The following is a 24260-nucleotide window of genomic DNA, read 5'->3' as shown; positions in this document are numbered from 1 at the left end:
ATCACAATTTAGGAGAACATAACAATCTGTGTTCCCAGACAAATGTGTACAAGCACGCTCATAGGAGGCCACTCTACACAGCTTCAAAGGGAAACCAACCTAAAGGTCCACCAACTGACGGGAGGGCAAAAGGCAGTGAGACAGTGTTCAACTCTAAGCAGTACTACTCCACACCACCACAGGGAGGAAAGTTGAGCGCATCCATTTAAGTGGAAGAAGTAATCACAAAAGATGGCTCTGTGTAGCCGTTTTCACCTAGATTAAAATTTCTGTCTTGGAGGAAAGCTTCTTAAAACACAGGATGTTAAAGGGGAAAGTGAAACAGATGTTCCAAAGAAAGATGACATCTCCATCCTGCAGTGAAGCTCTTTAAATGTAGGAAGTAAACAAAACGGCTTCAGGAAGCCCCTGAAACTGACAGCTTCACTAGGTCCCTCTCTCCCCAAGCATACAGAAGCAATAAAGACTACTGCAAATTGTTCGCACAAGCCCATCTCCCTAGAAGATACAAATGAACTGAACTGCCTAGAAAGAGGCTCAGCCCAGCTGCGTCTGATGCCCTTGAGGGTATTGTCTGGTTACATGATTTCCAAAACCCATTTGCCACCGAAGGCTGGGCAGATGTCCATGGTCCAAGCTGTGGCCTAAAGTTGTGTTGATGTCTGTAATCCCAGATGCATCAGAGAGCCTTGTCTGGGTTCATGGCCCTACGGCAACTAGGAGTCCTGTTTGTGGTCTGTGCTGACACCAGAAACCACGTGGAAGCCCACGAGCCATGCTCCCACAGAACACAAAGAGCAAATAAGGTACTTCAGCAGTGATAGTGATGACCGCAGATGCACAGCTGAGAAAGAGGGACAAGGAAGAATCCTGTGACAACCCTCTACCTCTACCCCAACCCCGCTTCCCCATCAGCCTAAACAGGAAGCCATTGGAGAGAACTCTTAACTGTGATAAGATGAAGTGTCGCTCTCCACGACAGATGGCTTCCAGCAGCGGGGCAGGAGGGAAAGGACTCAGCTCTGTTTAAGGGGCAGGCCGCTGAGAGTTTGACCATGCTCCGGTAAATGTATAGATAAACACAAGTTGGACTTTTCTTCTGGGGGGAGGTGGACAGAGAAGGACAGGGAAGAGACTGTGATAGGGGTGTATGATGTGAAATCCCCAAAGAATCAATGAAAGTATTATGTTGGGAAAAAAAATTAAATGTGGGGTTTGCCACAAAGCTTGAGTGCCATCCCTGGAATCCATTAGGTGGAAGGAGAGAAGTGACTTCTGAAAAGTTGCCCTCTGGCTTCCATATGTATGCCCACAAAAACACACACATACATGCACAAACACATGTATACACACATACATACATACATACACACACACAAATAAATGTAAAAAAAATTAGTTCAATGTAGACTGACTATATAGTAAAATAAATTTACAGTAAGTATATACGTAAAGCCAATGAATTCAAAATGGTCCTTTGTACGTAAACGTTACTGGTTCACTATCCACAGATGTCAATACTATCAATGGCCTCCAAGGGACATGTGAAAAACAAAGCATAATATGGTAGACGTACACAATGGACTATTAGTGGCCGTGAAAAGCAAACAAGTTACTGCCAGATGCTACAACAGGAATGAGCCCGCAACGTGCTACACTAGTGCACTGACTGAAAGAAGCCAACATACAGGGGTCACGTATTATAAATGAAGTATCGAGAGAAACGGTTACGTTCACAGAGAAAAAAGCCGGCTGAGAGAGAGGGAGGGAGGGAGGGCCAGGGACTCCTCAGTGGGTGCGGGGCCTCCATGGGATGGGAAATAACGTTCACAACGCACAAGAGGTGAGAGCTGCAAGGCAACTGAATGTGCTGAGTGACACGGAACCGTACACTGTGAAACAGAGCAGCAAGGGTCTTAGAGTGCAGCTCTCCCTGCCGCAGCCCTGACGACCAGGCCCACCTAACCCACACATTTTGTCACCTGAAAGCCAGCCCATATCACTTTCTCTCCTCTATCCTACAGAGACTCTGGGCTGCACATGCTCACAGTACTTTCTTTCACCTTGAGCCTTTACCATAAGCGATATTACCACGGGCTCTGGAAACACACATGGCAAAGCATGATGGGCCACAAAGAATGGTGCTCACCTTACTAAGTTCTTGCTTCAGCTCGTCCTTCTCCTCCTCTGTCATGGTCTCTGGGTCACTGAGCATGGCCACAGCATCCTGCCCCTCCTCAGCCACTGGCTCTGTCTTCGGCAGTCCTTTTGGGGTTAAGAACAAAGAATCATGTCAAGTGTGAAAGCGAAGCTAAATCTCCCTGTAGCTACTCTGCTGTCCCAAGGCCACTGAGGTTACAGCCATTCGCCTTCTTTCTGTATGTTCAAGTGATATGGCTATCTTGGGAAAGGATGAAAGAAAAATGTGGGGTAGGCAATATAAACCACCAACTTAGAATGCTAAACTTATAGTCTGAGTCTCAGGATAATTATGACAGAGCAGAGGAGCGGGTCCCATCATGCCACCTTTATACAAAGCTCGATGCATGCCTACAATCCCAGCACTTAAGAGACAGGATGGTGACAAATCAAGGCCATCTTCAGCTAAGATCAAGTTGAAGCCCAGCCTGGGTGACAAGTGATCATGTCTCAACAAAACAAAACAAAACAAAATATCCACCCTTGAAACGCTGCACAAATAAATCCGCCAAGAATAGGTGAAACATTTTTAAACCCTGCTCACCAGCCCACAGGAGAACACTGTGCTCACTGGCTCCCTGTGCAGACAATCTTCATAAAGGAGCCAGAGGGCAAATCAAATGCTCTAATGAGAATCGGTTCTGCCTACTGCCGCGGGGTAGAGAAGGTGGGAACTCACAGCTGTTCTTAGAACTGCACCTCACTGAGAACCTCCCAACACCATGGGATAGGGCAGTATATGCCTGCAATCCCAGTGCTCAGGAAGCTGAGACAGGAGGGCTGTGGGTTCCAAGACAGCCTGAGCTCTACAGTAAGGCCCTGTCTTGAGGACAAACGGTTCTGTGTTTCTATATAGAGACATAACCACCAACAGCACGGAGACTTCTAAACCCACTGTACTCATCCACTGAAACAGAATTCCCCCGTGAAGACCACACTTCTAGAAAGCAGCCAGTGTGGCAACTATCTTAGCCCTCCCCTTTCCTTGCCCAAGCCCCACTCAAAGGATAGCCCAGCTAAAACAGGGTAGAAACTCAAGACGCCAGCAAAATCTTCTATTGTATTTTATTAAGGTCTGAATGCCAAATGTCCTACACATTTGCCTTTGTGTTTAAACCTTTGGCCCCTACAACTGACAGCTCTGTTTTTGAAAAGTCATGGAGCTTTTAAGAGATGGAGCCTCAACAAAGAAAGTGTGTCAGTGGGAGCGGAGCTTGGGGTTTTTAAAGTGTGGTCCTGCCTCCGTCTCCCGGACTATGGATGCAGTTAGGACCAGCCACTCCTAACACCAAACCCAAAGTGTATCCTCTCAACTACTAAGCCGAAATAAACCCCTCTCAAGCTGCTTTTCTTGGGTATTTTATCGCCAGCAACAAGTAAACAAATACATATTTTAATCAAATTTTTAAAATCAAACTAAATTCAAAGATCCATTTCTTCCTCTTCCTCCCCTCCTCCTCCTCCTCTTCTTGGAGGCAAGGTCACTGTGTACCTCTGGCAGTCCTGGAACTCACTCACAAAGACCCCCTGCCTCCCGGGTGCTGGGATTAAAGGAAAGAAAGCTCAGCAGTGCTGCCCCTGCCCCTTGCCTTGGCCACCAGAGTGGCTCTGCATGGGTAATTCAGTGACCTTGCCTTGCCTTGTTGAACTTTTTGATACTCTGTTATCACAGACCTTGTTTGCATTGATTTTGACCTTTTCAAAATGTCGTGTTGTCATATGATTTGACTGCTGAGTTTTCTGGCGCCCTCTTAAACTTTAGCCCTGTAACTCACCCTAGCCATTCCCAGCATTCCCGGGTGATGGGTTCTGTTGCATCAAGGAGCAGGGAAGGAGCACCTATAGGTCAGCACCGCGCTGCCTTCTCCCTTCACACCCACGCTAGTGAATCAATAATGAGGTGTCCCAGCATGATGCCAGACAGCAGGCAAAGGCCACGTGGGCGGGCAGGCAGAAGGGAATGCACTCTGCTGATCAGGTAGCCAGCACCACAGCACAGGTAAGAAAAGCACATGAAGCAACGAGGTCAGCGTGCTTAGCAACATGCGCATTCCAGAAGCACTTGACACGGGGTTTATTATGTACTGACTTTTAAAGGTAATTAATAATTATAATAACCACTAGCTTGGCAGTACCAAAACAGTGGCCCACGCACAATATGTTAATGAATTATTAAAGGAGTAAAAGTAATACAAACAAGCCTGTTCACAAACTACACATTGGACCAACAAGCAGAACTTAAGGTTTTCAGGAGCAGAGCCAATTCCTGGCAGACACAACCAAGGGGTGGAGAAGCTCAGTGAGTAATTGCTTCTGTAAGGTAAGGAACGCCCGCCAAAGAGGCTAGCCATGTGGCAGGGGAGTCCCTGCTCAGAAAGGCGACTGGGGGAAGCTTTAAGGTGAAGCCTGCATTGCTGTGGAGATGCCAGGATATTGGAGATGGCAGAGGCGTGGGATGCCTGCTGAGAAGAGATGCTAAAAGCCAGAGAGAGAGAGAGAAGCATGCTGCAATCAGCAAGGCTGAAAGGGAAGTGCCATGCAATGAGCCTTTTGTGGGATTTACAGTTTGCCCTGCCGGGTTTCAGTCTTGCTTTGGTCCAGTGTTTCCTCACTACACCCCTTCCTCCCCACGCCTCCCCCAACAGTTCGGAGTTTAAATCCCACTGTACGTTCACAGTACGTGATCTGCTTTTGGATTTGGATTTTACAGGGGTTACGGTTAAAGGGTTGGACTTGGACTTTTAAACAGCGTTGAGACTACGGGGATGTTTGAAGTTGGACTAAATGCGCTTTACCCTGGGATAAAGCCACAAGCCTATGCGGGTCAGGGAGTGGAGTGTGGGGGTTTGAGTGAGAATGCCCCCTCAGAAGCTCATATGCTTGAATGTGTGGCCCCCAGTTAGCAAAACTATTAGGGAAAGATTAGGAAGTGTGGCCTTGTTGGAGGAGGTGTGTAACTGGGGGTGAGCTTTCAGGTTTCAAAAGCCCAAGCCAGCTGTGGTGTCTGTCTGTCCGTCCGCAGGTGAGGATGCTAATGCTCTCAGCTATGGCTGCAGCATCATGCCTGTCTGCTTCTGCACACAATGGTCATGAGCTAACCTCTGAAACTGTGAGCAAGCCCCCAATTAAACACTTTCTTTTAAGAGCTGCCTTGGTCATGGTGCCTCTTCACAGCAACAGAACAGTATCTAAGATGAATCCGTCTACGATGTCTTAGAGGAAACTCTAAGGATTGCTCAAATACCATTTCCATAGTAGAAATCTGGTCCCTCAGTTTTAAATCTGTCAGCACCCCACCATGGGGGTAGTCCTGCCTTTCACACTGGCACCCAAACTCCCACACAGGCCAGATCATTGTGAAGCAGGGTGCTACTGTACTGCACAGTGTCGGGAACAGAAGCTGTTGTGTGCTGCTGGGCGCGTTCTCTATGCCAGACTGTGTCAAAGGGAGCCAGGGAATGCGGGGGATGAGCGCCAGGCGCGTCAGCCGCCATCAGCCAGTGCAGTGTGGAGCTAAAATCAGCATTTGATTTGATCCTCATGTTTTGCTCAGGACTAAGTTCTTGATGACAACAAGACTCAAATCAAAGAACACCACCAGAATTTAAGCACTACACTTTGCCTCCATAGCAAAAGCTCTTCCATGCTTTTAAATAAACATTATTTTGCAAGTCTAAATAGGCAAGTAGATAAACACAGTATCCATTTGCTAATGTATGGAGATCTTCAATTCCAAAAATAATCTAAAAGGATGCTGGCAAAGGCTTCGAATACTTAATCTGGAAAACATTATAATTTTTCTGAATTTTTGGTTTTGGATATTTTTAATCAGGCATTTTCAATCAGTAAAGTCCATACCAAATACCCCCTAATTCAAACAACGACAAAAACAAAAAATCTGAAATACATATAGCCCCAAATTTTCAGATAAGGGATACTCAAATATTTCATTAGGCCATCTAGAAAAATAAATGTCTCAGAGGAAAAGACTTTGGCAATGTCCATACTTGGCTACAAGACCACTGAGATGACCTGGTAATCTATTAAGTTGGTCTAGCAAAGTCAGCCAGCAAGGACTGGGTCTGCTTTTATCACATTAACCTGAAGGGGGCAGCAAATCGCTGGCTTTAAAATTTTAAAGTGCAGGTTGTTAAGATACTCATGAGGTGGAGCTGGAGGAGTGGGGGACACAGCGGAAGAACCAAGTGGGAGACGCTCAAATCACAAGCAAACAAGAGATGCAGTCATCTCTCGTCTCTTACCACAGACACTCCACAAGGAGCTTCATCCAAACCTGAGCAAAGAGGTCAAAAACAAACAAACTAATAAATGTCAGTCATTTCCACACTTCTGTGACTGTGCATGGGGGTTGCTAGTGCCACTTACAGGTGAGAGAAAAGCTTGTGGAGGCTGAGCAGCCGCCCAAGTCACACACCAGCGCACATGTACGGTTGGGGTTTGTGAAGCCAGACAGTCTAATCTGAAAGGAGATTCCCCAAGTCACTGATTCAAAAACCAACCTGGGAAGCAGAAGGCAACACCTGGACTGCCTCTGGCAGCAATAATATGACTACAAAACTGAAACAGCCTGGAGACGAGGTCAAAAGCAATTCATAGCAAATTGTTTCTCCATTCCTGAACATTCGTTTTGTCTTACATAAGTTTCAAGTGTTATCTTGTTTCCTCTACGCTCATAAGTAGGATTTAGTATGGAGGGAGAGTCTTGCTTAGAGGAGAAAATATATTGCTTTCTCATTTAAATCATGAAAGATGAGAAATGAGACTGTTACAAACAATACAACAAATATTTGCTCTTTAATTTTAATGCTCTTCGCTAAGAACATTAAAAACTATTTTAATGACAAAGACAAAGAATATGACTAATGCTTACTGAAGTTTTTTTTTTTTTTTTTTTTTTTAAATAGCAGCCACAATGAGGGGAAATTTACTGTGACAGAGATTCTCTGCTTGACCAAATGTTAGCCAGGCTCCTAAGCCTTCTCTGGGGCATCTACGTACTTCTTTGTAAAATCCACTTTGACCAAACAAACCTAAGTCAGTTTAACCAGAATCCCCATCCTTAATATCTGACACCACCCCCCCATACCTAACTAGGTCCCACAATGACCCCTTCCCCATGTAATGTCTCATCTTCCTGCCTAAAGCCTTCAGTAAGACTCCCATTACGTTGGTCTAGCCTGAGTCTGCCTGATTGTTACACTCATCCTTGACACTTGCCGATACTCTATTAGGGGTTCCAACAGTCCAGAACAGCGGTCACCATAGCTACCTCAAAAGTAGTTAATATAGTCACCCTCGCCATGCTTTAACAAGCATTTATTCACTAAGAATGTGTTTCATAGAAGCAAACAAGCGAAATTAAATCAACATCCAATGAAAATAGTGATTTCTACTACAAAACTGGGGTCCTCCAAGGTTACAGAATTTACCCAGAGTCAGACAAGACTAAAACTTCAGGGTCTTAGTTCTACATACCTGCTCGCTCACCTACAGTCTGTCTGAGGAAAACAGCAAGAACGGCGGACAGGACAGAGGCGCAGGGCTGGTTCTTTCTCTACAGCCGCTTTTCCTGGAAGTCAGCATCAGCAGGACTGAGTCAGGTGACTAGACACTGGGGATCATGGGCCCCCCTTGTCTTACTGATAGTTTAGCTGCCTCCCTGATTGTCTAACGAAGCAGATGGTCCTTCTATCTTCATTACCAAGCAGGGAAAACCCCGGTTAAAGTGGAGGCACAGCCAGTGTGTCTGCCTCACACATGAAGGCCGTCCAGCAGCAGGGTGGTGAGCAGCACTGGCTGGGAAGAACCTGAAAGCTACATGCCAGGCAAAAGCCAGCTGGAGCCCTGAGGACGGAGGTGACAGACCAGACAGCACCATCATGCACAGCTTTCCGTGCTTCATCTAGAAGCCAGAGGCCGTGCGGCAGCAAGGCGGTGCCGCCTGCAGACACAACTGAGATCTGGAAGCTGGACTTCAGGGGTTAGACCATCCCAGGTTTCCTTACAGACCCCTCACTTAAACACGGCAAAACACACACTTGGTGTGGGAGAAGGCACAGACCAGGCAAAAAAAAAAAAAAAAAAAAAAACGAGAAACAGTTCAGGTCAGACAACACGCATGAGGGCACACTAGAAAAACCTTAACTTTAAAAAAAAAAAAAAAAACAAGAGTATCACAGCCATCACACACAACTGAATAAATCTTCAATGAGCACACATTTTAAAGACTTAAGCAAAGGGAAAGCACTAATTTTTGGCTTACGTGGCAACATTTTACAGCTCCGTGAAAATGCCTTTAGTGGACCTGTGAGGGAGATGCGATCAGCTGGTTCTGGCATGGTGGGCGTCTGAGCATGAGGGTGACGGGAGGTAGGAGGGCAGGCTGCCAACAGCAGGACGGAGAGCTCAACCCTGAGTACGAATGACTCTGCTTCCAGACTGGGAAGCCCTGGAATCGCTTATTATTTCATCTCAGAATGCATGGTGCTTACAGCTTATTTCAACGCATGTCCTAGCTGACGAGTTAAAGGTTTCTCTCTTTTCCCACAAGTGACGGCTCATCCACCCCACACCCAGTATCTTCAGCCAAGAACACAAGTCTTATGGGGTCAGTGTCTCACCTGATATAGCCCATGCTGGCCTCAAACCCATAAGTCTCCTGCCTTAGCCATGACGACAGATTGACCCCTAGGTCTGACTCTAAAATCTTTCCATTTGTACAGTCTAGCCATGAGTGAGTGTGGTGGTATGATGGGGTTTCTCAGCCCGCAAGGTAGGGGGGCAGGCTGGTGCCCCAGCCTGGACCCCCACCTGAATGGTTGCCCCTCGGCCCTTCATCTCTGTCCTTCATTCCAACTAAGGCTGTTTTCTTCAAGAGTTCCTATAGTGACTATGACTAAAATGAGCCATTTTCATACAGTTCCAGATCTGGAAAAGAATTCCAAAGTCAGACATGGTGATGCACGCCGTTAATCCCAGCAGTTGGTAGGCAGAAGGAACTGGAAAGCCACAACTTCAAGGCAAGCCAGCACAGCAAGTTCCAGGCCAGCCATGTCTCAGTCAGGTATGGTGGCACACCCTTTTAATCCCACACTTGGGAGGCAGAGGCAAGTGGATCTCTGTGATCAAGGCCTGCCAGGGACACTCAGTGAACTCTAGGCCTACCAGGGATACACAGTTAAGACCCTATCTAAGACAGATAAAAAGATCTGGAATAATTTCATTTAAACACATCACTGTGCAATACAAAGATTAGAAAACTGGGGGAGGGAAGACTTTAAGCAAACATACAAAAAGGGCATGAGATGTGAGATAGGAAATAAGATGCCATGACATCTGAGGAAGCCTGTCCTTTTGGGCCAGCAGTCTCTTAAGACACAGAATCTAGCATGCTGCAGCTGTTCAGTACCACTTCCTGAATAAATGGATTACAGGAATGTGCACCGGTGAGTCAGAAAGAACAAGTCTGATTTCACTGCTACTTTCTATCTTGAGCCTTCTCTTCTATATGTTGCCTTCTTTTTACTGCTTTCGCCTACAAAGAATTTCTTACTGAAATGATACTAAATGTTACTTACAGCTCCTGGCCCACTGTGAGCTCTACCTGAAGATGGCTACTATTTCCAAAAGTGTGCGCACAAGTACGCCAGGTCACATAGGTCTGTAGCTATCCTGCCAAGCACAAAGGTGTTCTACAGAGAGACCCTTCTGCCCCTCCCTCTGGCTATTAGGCTCCTGAAATAATGCACCCCAAAGAATTGGATTTGCTGCAGGAATCTCACAGTGGGGAAAGGGAGAGCCTGAAACCCTGTTTCCAGCCAGAGGAGAATTTGCCTCCCAGAAAGATTTTACACAGTGCTAACAATTTGCAAGGACAGGACAGAAACACAATGAGTTGTCAATTGCTGGACAGTGGTGGCCAAGACCATACCCCGACCAGGAATGCTCAGTTATGTATACATACGTCTTACCTATAGTTTAAACCAAAAGCCCTAAGGATGGGCTGTGGGCAGTCACCTGACCTCATTTGTTCTTCCCACTATGGCAACACTGACTAAGCCATGGTTCTTTGCACTTCACCATTGCCTGTTACTTTGTCATGATGAGAAGTGGTGGCTAAGCCCAGCTTGTTAGGGTGTTCGGGGCCCAGTCTCAACTGATGAGGCACAAATGACATTACAGAAGGAATACAACAACAGTGGTCCCCAAATGGCTTTGCAGGGTGGGGCGCTCTGTTTCACAGGCAGCATCCCTGCCTCCCAGCAATACCTGTCAGTAGCAGCAGCCTCACAACCAAACCAAAGCCTGGGGGTGGGGGCATGACTCTGCCCCAAGCTGATGATCACTGACCTAAGGCACCAGAAGATCCTGCCTCTGCGGTGTCATCTTCAGAAGATGGTGCTGCAGGAACTAAAGCAAGGGCTGAGGAGAGCTGGGCTCTCCTTTCCCCCATGATTGGCTCATGCTGGGAAGAGGAAAACCTTAGGGAGAAATGAACTGGGTAACTGTGGCTGAGATGGCCAGGAACGGAGGAAACTAAAGAAATGACCCATTTCACCTGGCATAAGATGTAAGAACCTCACGGCAGAACTGAGTGAAGTCAGGGTTACTGAGGAAGGAAGGGGCGAAGTGAAAGTGAAATGCCAGCTTGGCAGATAGTGAGAGCAGTGTGGCTGCCACAGCAGAAGGTGTCCTGGAGCACCAGGGAACTGGGAGACATTAATACCTCACTCAGGAATGAAGTGACGCCCCAAAACTTCACAGACAGAATGGGAAATGAGGAAAGATCCCGCATGTAGAACCCACTGATGTTTTCAAATGACTTGCCACCCTCTTCCTGTACGTTAGTCTCACTGAATCTTTCATCTTTAAGGGGAGATGCTACTTCTGAGCATGTGCTCTCCTTCCCCCTCCTCTCTCCAAACACCAGATACAAAGCTGCTCACTGAGAACATCCACTGAAGAGACTTGGGGGTGGGGCTGCCCAGAGAGGAAAGAGAAACTTGGGGGTGCCTGGAGAGGAAGTCTCCGCTATCATTAAATTTCCTCTCTGTACATAGCGTTCTCTTCAAGTCCATCTGGTTTTCATTTGACAACCACAGGTAAGTTTGCTCTTTAAGACCTAAGCAATCATAAAAGACTTGTAAGAAGCAGTTCCCACGTCCTTACAGGAGAAGGGTGGATATGAGGGAAGGCAGAAAGAGTGAGGCAGAATTAGAGATGAACTCTCAGCTAAGGAATTTTAGCTTGACTTCTCACACTCTTTTGAGAGTTTCAGATTTGACAGCATTAACTACAAGATTATCATTGTTTTTTCCTACGAGCCATGGTGACTGAACCTAGGCCCTTACGCCATGCTAAATCAGACTCCACCACAAAGCTACAACCCCAGTCCGGCCATCAGACTGTGTTCTCTCCTTGTCATTTCTGAAGTCACTAAGGGCATTAAAGGCCTGTGTCTTCCTGACTCTTCCTGGAAAATTCTGAAGAGGAAGAGACTCCACATACACAGTGGCTAGGAAAGTTTCCCCGCAAGCACTCCTAGAATGGAAAAGCAAAGGGCAGTAAAGGTTGCCAGCTTGATTCAGAGGGCGAGGACAGGCAACCTGCAAAGACGGAATACAATGTTCCTGTCCCAGTGGCACGTTAAAAACAAAACAAATAAACAGAAAGAAAGCAGACAGTAAGTTCCCTGGCCAGCAAAGATATGCTCGAGTGATTAGCCTGTCCTGCAAGATCCATCAGCAGCTAAGCGGCCGTGCACACAGGCGGCATGTACCCAGGTAGGTCCCCAACATGGTAGAAAGCAAACCACTGGCCTGAGAAGTGAAAGATGAGTGCTTGTGTCAGCTAGGCTTACTAGACGTGGGGACACCCAACAGCTCTCCTCCGTCAATGCTCACATCTGTAAAACAACTGGGATGTGTCCTTCTGTGACAATTCCACTCATTTGTCATTTTCGTTTTTAGGATGACGATGGCGGCGGTGGCCTGTGGCAACGTCTAATCACTGTAGCCAAGGCTGGCCTCAAGTTTACAGTCTTCCTGACTCAGTGACCCAAGCGCTAGGCTTCAGGACGCTCCTGCCTCAACTTCCCCAGTGCGTAAGTCTTACGGGCACGTACTCCAGATTCCAACGTACATCACAGCCCTTGTTTTCACATTCGACTGTGAAAGCCACTTAGCGGCAGTATTGCTGAGCGCTGTAGAAAGAACTGGAATGGAGAAGTGCCAAAGGGTGTGTGCGAGCACAGTGCAAGGTGCTCTTAACCCTGGCAAAACCCTCTTTTCCTTTCAGCCCCTGGCTTCCCCTCTTACTCTCCACTCAAACGGCTTCATCGGGACAGCTGCCCACTGACTGAACCTCATCACTTTCACCTTTGGTGGATGACAGCGTTTGGATACAAATCAAAGGATGGCTCTTGTTTGGGTGAGTGCTCCCAGCCTTTCTGAGCGGGATACCTTCTTGCAGCAGTCCTCTTTGCCTAGACAACCCACCTGCTTCTCAAGAAAGCACACACTGGCCAAAGCCACTCGAACGTTTAAGTGTTAGTTCCAAGTCCCTCCCTCTTTTTAATTAACGTAATTGCTCAACTTGAGCCCAGGAGTGGGGGTTTAGTGATTTATTTATTTGCTTTTACTGTGGACTCCATTAGGCCCTCTACCCAAAAGAATACCCACCTGCTGCTGTTCTGACAGAGCACACTGAAAGGTGGTCACACTTACAACCAGGGGGTGAAGAGGAGCAGGCAAGAACCAAAAGATGCAGGAAACCATGGACCCTACAGTTGCTCACCTGCCACTCTGGCCTCTACAGGTGCTTCAAAGCTTTATCGACAGCTCTGACTTCCCCACTGGGGCCACTACCCTGACCCACAGGCGTCCACAAGGCCATCCTTCCTTTTAAGTGCTGGATAGTGGGGAAGCCCAGAGGTCCCACGTGGGTCACAGGCAAGGGGAGTGAGAATATGAGGGTTTGCTTCCCCGTGACCCATCTCCCTACAGACATTACCAACGGCTGCCAACTCCTAGAGGCCGGTGTTAGCCTATAATTGTGAGCATTCGTCAGTTTCTGAAAATCCAAACTATATCTCAAAGGGGGCTACAGGGAGCAAGAGTTGAAGCATGCTGTGTTAGCACACACCTGTGGTCTGCAAACATGCTCAGGTCCCAGGCAGCTTCGATAAGACTAGATCCTTTACTGTCTGGTTTCTAAGTTTCCCAAGCTCTACTGCTTCAAGGGAACAAAATGTAACCGATTCTTCACAATAAGGAAACAATTAACTTCTGCGAAAACCTAGTCGCTTCCTTGACTGTTACAGAGGACTTCCTCAGCCATCCACTCTCCCTGGCCAGCAGTGGGAATCTTCCTGCAGGCTGGCAATGAGAGCCCCACCCCCACCCCCGCCACTTCTGCTGGACCCTATGTGAGGATGCCCCATGCTGATCAGCTCAGACTGCCATAAGCAGGTTCCGGCCATGGGAACAGTCCCATGCCACACGTGGGAAGGAACAAAATCTTCCTTCCAAAGGTATGATGATTTTTAATGTTTCTTTTCTGGGAACTCTGTGGTACAGGTATTTGTCTAAATGGCTCTTGGTTTTCCAAAACAAAAATCCTGGCCAATTATCACCAGCCCTTGGTCTTCAGACCTCTCCATTTGTCATTTATCACCACTGCATGCGTCCACAGACCTCTACAGAGCACAAAAATGGTGCCAACTTTAAAATCCACTGTCCCACTCCAAACAGTTAACAACCAAATAACCCTCCGTGTTGAGCCGGTTAGAACGGAGTGGCACCTTGTTCACACTAATCTGAAAGGCATATGATCCCCAAGTTATATCTGGGTTTGATCACAGTAAACAGAACTAAAATCAATAGTTACCAAAGTTCTGTGTAGGTGATCCAGGCGGCGACACGTTCCCGCTAGGAGACAGGTAGAGGTAGTTTTTGTTCACTCCGGAATTAAAATCGAATGGGGACTGGTAATCCTCATACAACTCCATATCTCTACAATCCATTCCAGATGAAAGCAGAAAGCATGGCTCTGCGGACCCCTGGAATCACTCCTCAGGCCTGGGACCCCTGGGCTGTGCACTGTGCAGCCAGCCGGGATGAGGAAAGGACCCAGGGTTTAAAGTCCCGCCCAGCTCCGGGCCCAGGTGTGGCTTCACACCCTCCCTGCAAGCAGATCGTGAAATGACTCCTCCCCGTACCCTTAGAGGGTTCAGTCACCACCTGTTGCTAATGTCAGTGGACAAAGAACAACGTGGGCGGAGGGAGTGGCGCTTTCTCCGTACACAAAGGAGGGCCCTGGCTCTGCAGCCCCGATTAGATGTACAAACACTGGACACTGGCAGGACTGCGTTTAAAAAGACAAATTTTTCAGAGCGGTCAGCTGACCACACCCTCACAGGGCAGCCTTAATCTTCTAGGACAAGGGAGGATTATCTGTCAGTAATCTCCCGCAAAAGCCATCTGGGCAATACTTTTCTTGCACCATATATTACCACAGAATTCTGCAAGCCTGGTATCCGGGGCTAGCAACCAGCCTTCTAAGCGTAACATGATACAAAAATAAAGCTAAATTCCCATCATCACCTTTTTCTAAGAATCTGAGTAACTGTCATAAAATTTTAATCTGTTTTTTGTTTTTGGTTTTTTTTTTTTTTTTTTTGAAGAATAGGGTTTTCACGCACTGAAAATACATGAAGCAGCTGTGAAGATGCAGCTAGCTCTGTGATCCCACCCTGCTCCCCCACCCTCTCCCTGTGCTCAAGCACCCTCTCTGTTTAAGCACAGTCACGCCTGCCCTGTGGGCAATACAGAAAACCTGTTTCCTTTGGCACACCCAGCGGGTAAGAGAGGGAGTCACAATGAACTTGTAAAACTTCCCAATCACCAAGTTCATTTCCCCATCACAGGCCTCTCAGGAGAACACCCTCCCATGCTCACCATGCCTTCGCTGTGGCTGGACAGCACTTGCAGACCTTGCTGGAACTAGTTTAAGAAAGGGAAATATGTCAAGCCAGACGTGGTGACTCCTGCCATGGAGGATTGCCATGAAGCTAGCTTGGACTACAGTGAGAAACCACGTCTCAAAAAATAAACAAACAAAAACAGAATAACTGGATAAACAAATAATTGCATCCTACCTTTACAAATCTCAAACATAATCGCTGAAATATGCTTATAATCTCTGAAATACACACACACACACACACACACACACACACAAAACCGGAAGCCTTTATTGTATTATATTTGTGTGGGCTTCAGTACATATACATCAGCACCAAAACGTGCAGCAATCGTTATGAGTCGGAACAGGTTGACAGAACCCCATGGAACTGGAGTAACAGGCAGTTTTGAGCCATTATGTGCATCCTGGGAACTAAACCTCTGAAAGAGCAGGAGGCAATCTTAATCCCCATACCACCTCTCCAGCCCCCAAACCAGAAATGTTTAACTATTAGCAAAAACACAGCATGTGCCTACTGTGCAAAATCTCTAAGACTGTCTATAGTTACTTCAATTTCTGATTGATTTTCTCTTCTGTTCTTTTTGGTTAGTCTTTTATACTCTATGGAATTCCTTTGTCGTAAGAATTTATTTGTAACAAAAATATCTATAGTTTCCTTTTTAAAGATAACAAATTTTTCAAAATTTTCAGCTCCAAATGTTGTCCATTTCACATTTGAAAGTAGATTCATTGGTTTCTTTTTTTAATATTAATTGAAATAACAAACTGTCAAGAAAGGCACAAAAGCTCACATCTATAATCCCAGAACCAGACAAGCTGAGGACCACTACAAATTAAAGACTAGCATGTGCTAAATAATCTATTCCAGGCCAGCTTGAGCTACAGAGTGAGACCTTGTGTAAAAATAATAATTCTTTTTTCTTTCAAAAGCCAGGTTTCATGCAGTCCACGATGTCACTCACTCTGACAGGACAAGTCAGAGTGATGTCCCTGGAGTAGACACTGGCAGGAAAGTGTCTGTCCTTTGCCATTCTGGCTTCCCCTCTTGGAGCCACAGCTGTTAGAAGGTTACCTAACTCTGCCACGGATGCACAACAAGCCTTCTCCTCACCTCTGCTGACATCCACGCTGTATCCTATATCCAAATGGTTGTGCTTTACTCCTGCTAGCTGATGACATGCATCCTTCAAAACCTATCACCTCTTCTCAAAAGCCCTTCTAGGTCCTCCCTTCCCAGCCACGGTACACACGTATGAAACAGCCATCTGCCAGCCAGACCTTCCCACCACATTCTGCTGGCCATACTCTGAATACGGGGCTTATAGTGCAAAATAAAAAACAGCTTTAATTTCAAATGTGAGGGCTAAGAATCCAAGTAACTGTCTACATGTCTGACCCGTGTACACACTAAGTCAGTCCATTTAGGTCTGTTCCATACGTCCCAGCTCTGAGAAGCAGTCCCACTTCCTATCAAAGAGCACACCCAATCCAGACATTTCAGCCTTGAGAATGGTGAGAACAGCCAAGCAGCCCCAGGAAAGGCATGGGTGCTTCCGCCAATGGGAGGCTCCAGGTCTGGATATCAGAAAGAGTGGTGAAAAATCAAATAGAAATATAGGTTGGGGGCCATAAATGCAGGCAAAACATCAATGCACACATGAAGGAGGAAGGAAGGAAGGAAGGGAGGGAGGGAGGGAGGGAGGGAGGGAGGGAGGGAGGAAGGAAGGAAGGAAGGAAGGAAGGAAGGAAGGAAGGAATTGTAGCTTGGGAATCTACCAATAAAAGAGCCTGAATGATAAATCTTTATATTTACTATATACTTTAAAAAAAAAAAACTCAAGGACTTTGAAGTACACAAAAAGAAAAAAACATAAAAAGTAAATATTAGAAGATGTGTGGCTGATAGACAGCCCTTGCCTATCATTCTATCATGTGTTCTGCCCTGGGCTTAATCACTGCATGGATGGATGGATGGATGGATAAATGGGGGGATGGACAGACGGACGGACGGACAGAATGACAGGCATATAAATGACAGATAGTTCAATGTTATAAATGCCTCTCTGGAGAAAATGCAATGGAAGCAGACAACACAATGGAGGCAGACAATGCAATGCAGGCAGACAATGCAATAGAAGCACACAGCAACAACAGGAAAAGACACTCAGGATCTGAGGACTGTCCATGCAAGAAACAGGGAAGCCTCAGGGACCCAGTAGGTCTTTTCATTTCCCGTTTGCCTTACTGGCCAAGCAAGAGCTGGCCTTGTGCAATGGACATTCTTCTACAGGGCTATCCCGAAAACACTTCAAAATCAGCATTTGTAACGTTACTTTCTCCGAAGTTTCCCAGGCCTGACCTCACATGGATCACAGTCACTAGAACATGGAGAGCCGTCTGTCCACTATGGGCCACACATCCGTTCCTCCTTTGCCTTGGCCACACCGTTCTCACACCTGCCGGGAGTGTGCTTGTGGCCCCCATCTTCTGCCTTGTCTGTGCAATGGTCTCTTTCCCTTGAAGAATTCCAGCCCACCTGTGTCACGGGGCTCTGAGAAGGACGCACCATAGTCCCCAGCTGTTTTCTGACCTGTGTTTCAGGTATGGCCCAGACATACAGGGTTGTTCAGGTGTGTCTAAGGTAGACATCTGACCCAAGGAGCCCTTCAACTTGTCCCTGACACTTACTGAGCAATGGAAGACACCTGAGCTGCTTGACGTTAGTTCAGCCTTGAGAATGGTGAGAACAGCCAAGCAGCCTCAGGAAAAGTATGTATGCATACGGGAGGGGGCTAGGACTTCTTTTCTCTACATGCCAAGAGGGGAGAGAGATGCAGTGACCAGACTGGGGAAAGGACGGAGGGAAAAGTATGGCACCATGTTATGTGAGCCCCCGCCCAGAGCTTCGGGAGGCTTTACTGTGGCCCACAGGCTAGCACATACAAGAAGCAGACCCTATCTCTGAGCTGTGTCACCAGCCCTTGTTTTTTTGTTTGTTTGTTTTGTTTTGTTTTTGAGACAAGGTTTTACCATATAGCACAGGCTGGCCTTGAACATAAAATGTCCCCGTGCCTGGGCCTCCTGGGTACTTGGATTACAGGCCTGACCCACCAAGCTTAGCGATTCCCCTGTGTCTTAAGCTAATCCTCAACTTGTCCTCGGCTATTTTTTCAGGCTAAATTTTCCTCTCTATTTTTACCTGGTAAAGTCTGGCTCTCTTATCGAGTTGTGTTACTTCACATGCTATTACAAACGGATTACATACAGGGGATGCTCATTTTAGACCACACTGGATAGAAGAAACAAGCAAGACAGCTGCCTTCTGAGTGGATGGTTTAAATGCTAAAGGTAACGTGTGTGCAGAAGAATACAGAGGCAGTAACATGACAATGGGGAAATAGGTATTTTCTCATGGAACATATTTTAAATTTTTTAAGTTTTATTAACTTATGTGTATAAAACTTTTGCCTGCATGTATATCTGTGCACCACATGCGTTTCTGGTGCCTAAAGAGGTGGTGAGCCCCCATGGGGGTGCTGGGAATGGAACCCAGGTCCTTAACAAAAACAACTACTCTTAACCACTGAGCCAACTCTCTAGGCCCAAGAAAAATGTTCGTGATAAACTCAGTCATCAGACCAGTTTCTTTAAAGATGTATTTCTTTCTGTGTCATGTGGACCAGTGTTTTGCCTGCATGCACTGTAGGACCCACACCTGCACAACTGAAGAGAAAGTGGGAAGCACCAACCAAAAGAAGAGGAAGGGGGTGCCTGACGACCTCATAAACATGCTTGTTCAGTGCTTAAACAAGCTGCAGAGGGCGCCCAAGGACAGTGCAGAGGTCAAGCAGGAGCCAACAGTGAAGCATGTGCTACAGGAAATTATGTTTCTGTCCACCTATTAGTGTGTAACTCTAGTAGGTCAAATATTCTCTCTAAATGTGGGACACTTAAAGGAGAGTGTGACTTGGAAACTATGTCCAAATTTTGCAACTTCTGTGGCAGGCCCCTCCAGGAAAGGCACCTCAAAGTCAGAGCAAAGACAGGTGCCCAAAGAAAAACAATGGCACAGGTATTCATTTAATTACATTTATTTCCCTTAAAGGGGTGTGGGGCAGTATTATCCAAGGAAAGCATTAACCCTGTTAAAGATAAACACAGGCTGTGTGCATGGTTCGTATTAAAGAAGACTACAAAAACTGTTAACTAAATATTGTACTTAATCATAGAACTCGTCCTAAATGATGGGGAAAACAGTGCAACTTCGCCCGAGTTCGGTCACACAGGCCTGTGATCCCGTTGCTCCCGGAGGCGGAGGCAGAAGGACGAGAGCCCACACTAGCCTGGGGCACAGAGACGTCAATGCCCATCTGGGGTACACAGTGACACCCAGTCTCAAAACGAAACAGGAGCTGGGGTTGTAACTCGGCAGTGTGATACTTGGCCGAGGCAGCAAGCTGCTGGGTTCCACCTGCAGCGCCACGGAATAAACAAACAAACAAACAGATCTGAAACTGAAAGTGTGCACAAATCGTATAAAGACCGACAACTGTACGAGGGAACTGCCTCCTCGGGAAATCTAAGGCAGTCTGGAGAGGTCTGGGGCCTAGCATACGCAGCTCCCTTTCAGATGGCTTCAGGAGGTAAGAACACTGCGTGTGAGCTCATCCCCACACACAGTGATAAAGCAAACAGGCTCCTGAGAGGAACACCTGAGCCGGCCTCCCCGTCCTGTGTCACTAACTAGGAGGACACACTGTGGGGAATGTGGCATGATTTCACGACGGTGGGAACGTCAGAGAACACTCGCACACTAAGAGGAGGACCTCACTAGGTGATGGCTTCTCCTGGGTACACCAGCCATGGGTGGTCCCACTGTTACTCTGAGGACCTGCTGCCCCGACAAAATACCGGAGATACTCAATTCTGGAGCAAAGAGCTTGGCTCACAGGGCAGAGCGCTCTAAAGTCCCTCCGTGGGCAGTGGTGAAGGCATGCTGCTCGTCTACAGCTTCGGCCCCGGGAAGCAGAGAGAGAAACAGCTGGTCCCGACTACCACTCCCCGCCCCGCCCCGCAGGCCACACCCCAGTGACCGAAACCGTTCCAATGCACTGTTCAATACATGAAGCCTCAAGGGACAGTCCAGAGCTGAGCCACTGCTATTGTGAACTGGCACACTACTGACCAGCGACGGTGTCCACTCAGCTCCAGCAAGTTCCCAAACAGATACGCTTGAAAACAAGGGGCTCTGCAGCCAAAGGAGTTTTGTTTTGCTCTGTGTGGGTTTTTTTTCCTCCTGTGATAATGACTCACAAACTGCTGTGTGAATGCCTACCTTCCTACTGGATGACTTGAAGGCTGGAATTATAAAAACAAAGAGCCTGGAACACTGGCTCGGTATTAATGATGGATGAAAGCTAGTGTAAGGGCATTAATGGTGTATTTGAGAGCATGACGGTTTCTGTGGTGAGATTATCAGGAGACAGGGAGGTTCTGTCTGAGCTGCATGTTTCCAATTTGCTGACCTTAAAGGGTGCTCAACAGGGGTACCCAAACCCCAATCCCCAGGCTTGAGAAGAATAAATGAGCCTGTGGACCTAAGTATCGTTTGGAAAAACGTCTGTGGCACTTACAGAGCCACTGCCGGCAACGGGAGTCTCTCAGGAAGCGTCCCTCCTTGAGGAGGAGTTCTCAGAGCATTGGGCGCCTATTTAAGATGAATGTTGACCCCCAAACTTCAGTCACTGGCAGGCTGAGGCAAAGCAAGTTGCTCCGAATATGAGCAAGCCCTACAGGCTACGGCAATCTGGCCGGCTGTGTCCAGAGGCTCTGCCATTAGGAAAATCCCCAGCCCGGCCTGGCAGAGCAGCATTTACCTTCCATCCCAGCACTCGGCAGGTAAAGGCAGGAGGGTCAGGAGCCCAAGGCGTCCTCAGCAACACTGTGAGCCTGAGGCCTACCTGAGTCACAACAGAACATCTCAAAACAAAGAAATCAAATGAAAATCACACAGGGTGAACTGCCACTGTATTCCCAAATTTTATTTTCAAAAACTCTCACCCTGAATTTTATAGCATCTCTCTGAAGTTGCTAGTCTGGGGAAGAAATGCCTTGTTCATCTCCACATTCACAACCTTTCCCTCTTAAAACTAGAATACAGGCAACATCTATCTTCAAGCCAACAGCTGGGAAGTGTGCTGAGACTTTTGCCGTCTTTAAAAAACCCACTTGTGTTATGTAAACATGTTTTTGCTTTAATCCCAGGTGTGGGATGTGAGGCTGCTTCACACTGTCCCCAGCAGCTGACTACTTGCCTCATGCAGGCTCATGCAGGCTCTGGCAGCTGAAGATGGTTTAATCCTGGGAACTCTAGAGAGGTATAAAAAGGACAGAGCCCAAGGAGAGGGGGCACAGCTGTTCCTCCTGCTGGTTCGGCTCCCGCTGCTGCTGGGTTGTCAAGTGGTTGAGAGAAAAGAGGTAAGAAGAAATCAGAAATATCTGGCTTCCTCCACAAAGATTGGCTTGCTCCAGGAAACTCAATGCCTCTAGTCAACAGGACGTAGTTTTAGAAGCTCTCAGTGGCCCCTCTCCCCACTAACCTTCGGTCTCTCCTACCTGGTGATGGGGAAATGGAAGGGACTGGAGTTGGGAAGGGTAGATATAAGTACCCAAATAAAATAGATTTTAAAATATGCCAACAAGGAGGCCTGACAGCGTGAGAGATATGTGACTACCGTGCCTGCACTAAGTACTGTGAAGACATTTCACAGCCTCCGCTCGGTTCTACAGGTGTCTTTATTGCATGAGTACATACCCACCAGTGTATATTAGGGAGGCCTAACTTCTTACAGAAATCCTTCTCAGCATTGAAGAATAACACCATGAAGTCTGGGTAAGGAGGCAACATGGTGTGGAAAAATGCTTTCGCAGGCCCAGGGAAATGGCTCACCGGGCAAAGTGCTTGCCTTGGAAACCTGATGACGTATGTGAACCCCAGAACCCACGTAACAGTGCAAGGAGAGAGCAATTCTTGAAAGCTGTTCTCTGACTCTCACATGCACACCGCAGGGGCGCGCACAACAGCGCGCACAATAGCGCACACACACCTCCATGCACACACAGTAATAATTTTTTAAGAAAAAAAAATCACTTTCCAAAAAAACTTCAAGAACTAAGAAACTGATGGCAGTCATATCATCCATCAAAGACAGTACTTTATATGGCAATAATCTTTACCTAGTATGGCTATGGACCAAACCAGTATCCTCTTATTCCTATCCACACAGCTAGACTACATTGCAAATTACTCTGCAACATCTACCCATGTGACTACATATCTTGACTACATTACCCAGTATCCCCTGAAGAGCTAGCTATGGCCATGTGACTACACAGCTAGACTACATTACCCAGTATACCCTGAAGCTAGATGTGACCATGTGATTACACAGCAAAACTACATTACCCAGTATATCCCCTGAAGCTAGATGTGCCCATGTGTCTACACAGCAAAATTACATTATTCAGCTACCCCTGAAGCTACCTGGGTACAATGTTCTAACCCAAAGAAAAAGGTATATGTAACAAAGACTGTTGTCCATAGCCATTGAGCTTTTGGAGAGTGTTATTATAACAAAATATAACGCACGTCTACCAATAGACTTTTTTTTTTCAGTGATATTTGGCAAATTTCTCTTTTAAAAATGATCTCACCCCCAGATGAGCATAGCAGTGTCGGCTGCCCAAAGACAGAAATGCAAACAGACATTCGACAGAGCCAGAATGGAAAGCGCTGGGCTACACACGTTCTTCCAATACACAAACACCAAACACAAATGAGCACAACACAGTGAGTCATCCCTGGCACAGTGGCACACCTTGAACCACAGCACAGAGGCAGGAAGATCATCTCTGTGAGTTTGAGCCAGCCCAATCTACATAATGAATTCCAGGACAGCCAGGGCTACATGATGAGACCCTGTCTAGGAAAACAGAGAGAGAAACAGAGACAAGAGAGCCAGAGAATAAACTGAGAAAGTCATTCACATCACCAGACAGAACAAAACAGTTCAGTTGGGGGAGGGGGTGGCAGCAACCATGACAAGGAGATGTACTGTTGAGAATTATAAGCAGTCCTACCACTCAGGGAGGCAGAGGCAGGTGGAGCTCTGTGAGTTTGAGGCCAGCCTGGTTTACAAAGGGAGTCCAGGACAGCCAAGGCTACACAGAGAAGCCCTGTCTTGAAAGACAAACAAACAAAAAAAGGGAATTACAAACACTCACCCAGACTTGCAGGGAGCTAGCTTTTCTGTGAAGAGCCTCACCCTGTCAGAGGCACAGCTAGTCAAGGTGTCATAGAAAAGGAGGGCAATTGTCACCAAGACAACAAGTGCTGTGAACGAAAAGAGTACAACAGCTGTTTGCACCTACAACCATCGCCCCGGGCGCTTGAGCGAACGGGCTGAGAACTCCTGTGCCCACTAAACCGTATGTCACTGCTCACACTGGCTTCAGTCATGGTCACCCTCAACGGTGGGCAGCCAAGGTGTCTTCCAGCAGATGAATGAATATTATACATGAATGAATAATATGTATTATGAGCAGGCAACAAAAGGGGGAAGGAACAAACCATGAAAAAGTATATGAAGGAGTGGTAAGCATTAATTATTAAGTAAGAAAAGCCAACCTTACTGTAATATCCCAACATTCTGGAAGAAGTAAAACTATGAAGACCATTAAAAAAAAAAAAAAAAAAAAAAAAAAACTAGTCCTGACCAGCTGTCTGCCAGGGGTTGGAAGACTGGAGTAAGTAAGTGGCTGAGAGAGAGTTTTAAGGCGGTAAAGCTATCTTTGCAGGATCCATAATGATAATGGTAGTGTTGAATAGGAAATGTCCCCACAGGCTTGTGTTTGATCACTTGAATTGGTGGAACCTGAAAGGGTCTACCCCAAAGTCTACCTTCCCATACTGCCCTGCATTGTGTCTCCTCTACACTGCATCTCCCCAAAACACACACACACACACACACACACACACACACACACACACACACACA

At 46.9% G+C, this 24260-nt stretch overlaps 1 protein-coding gene across 6 annotated transcripts in view; it reads right to left on the bottom strand.

The window, feature by feature from the left end:
• Positions 1 to 24260, bottom strand: part of Tpd52 (tumor protein D52) — a 196106-nt gene that overhangs the window by 131754 nt on the left and 40092 nt on the right. The window contains exons 1-2 of one of the 6 annotated variants that reach the window (XM_055603222.1): positions 14107 to 14330; positions 2150 to 2265 (exon numbers count right to left, since the gene is read on the bottom strand). In XM_055603222.1, the coding sequence (XP_055459197.1) occupies positions 2150 to 2265; positions 14107 to 14242 (252 nt within the window). In that variant the 5' untranslated portion in view covers positions 14243 to 14330. Of the gene's footprint in view, positions 1 to 2149; positions 2266 to 7695; positions 7773 to 14106; positions 14331 to 24260 lie in introns of those variants that run through there. The other 5 variants (XM_055603223.1, XM_055603227.1, XM_055603224.1 and 2 more) reach the window with 5 other exon arrangements.

Source organism: Psammomys obesus, unplaced genomic scaffold (genome assembly GCF_907164565.1).
Source record: "Psammomys obesus unplaced genomic scaffold, mPsaObe1.curated_primary_1811, whole genome shotgun sequence".
NCBI classification, from domain to species: domain Eukaryota; kingdom Metazoa; phylum Chordata; class Mammalia; order Rodentia; family Muridae; genus Psammomys; species Psammomys obesus.
This window is presented reverse-complemented; position numbering and strand designations above follow the sequence as displayed.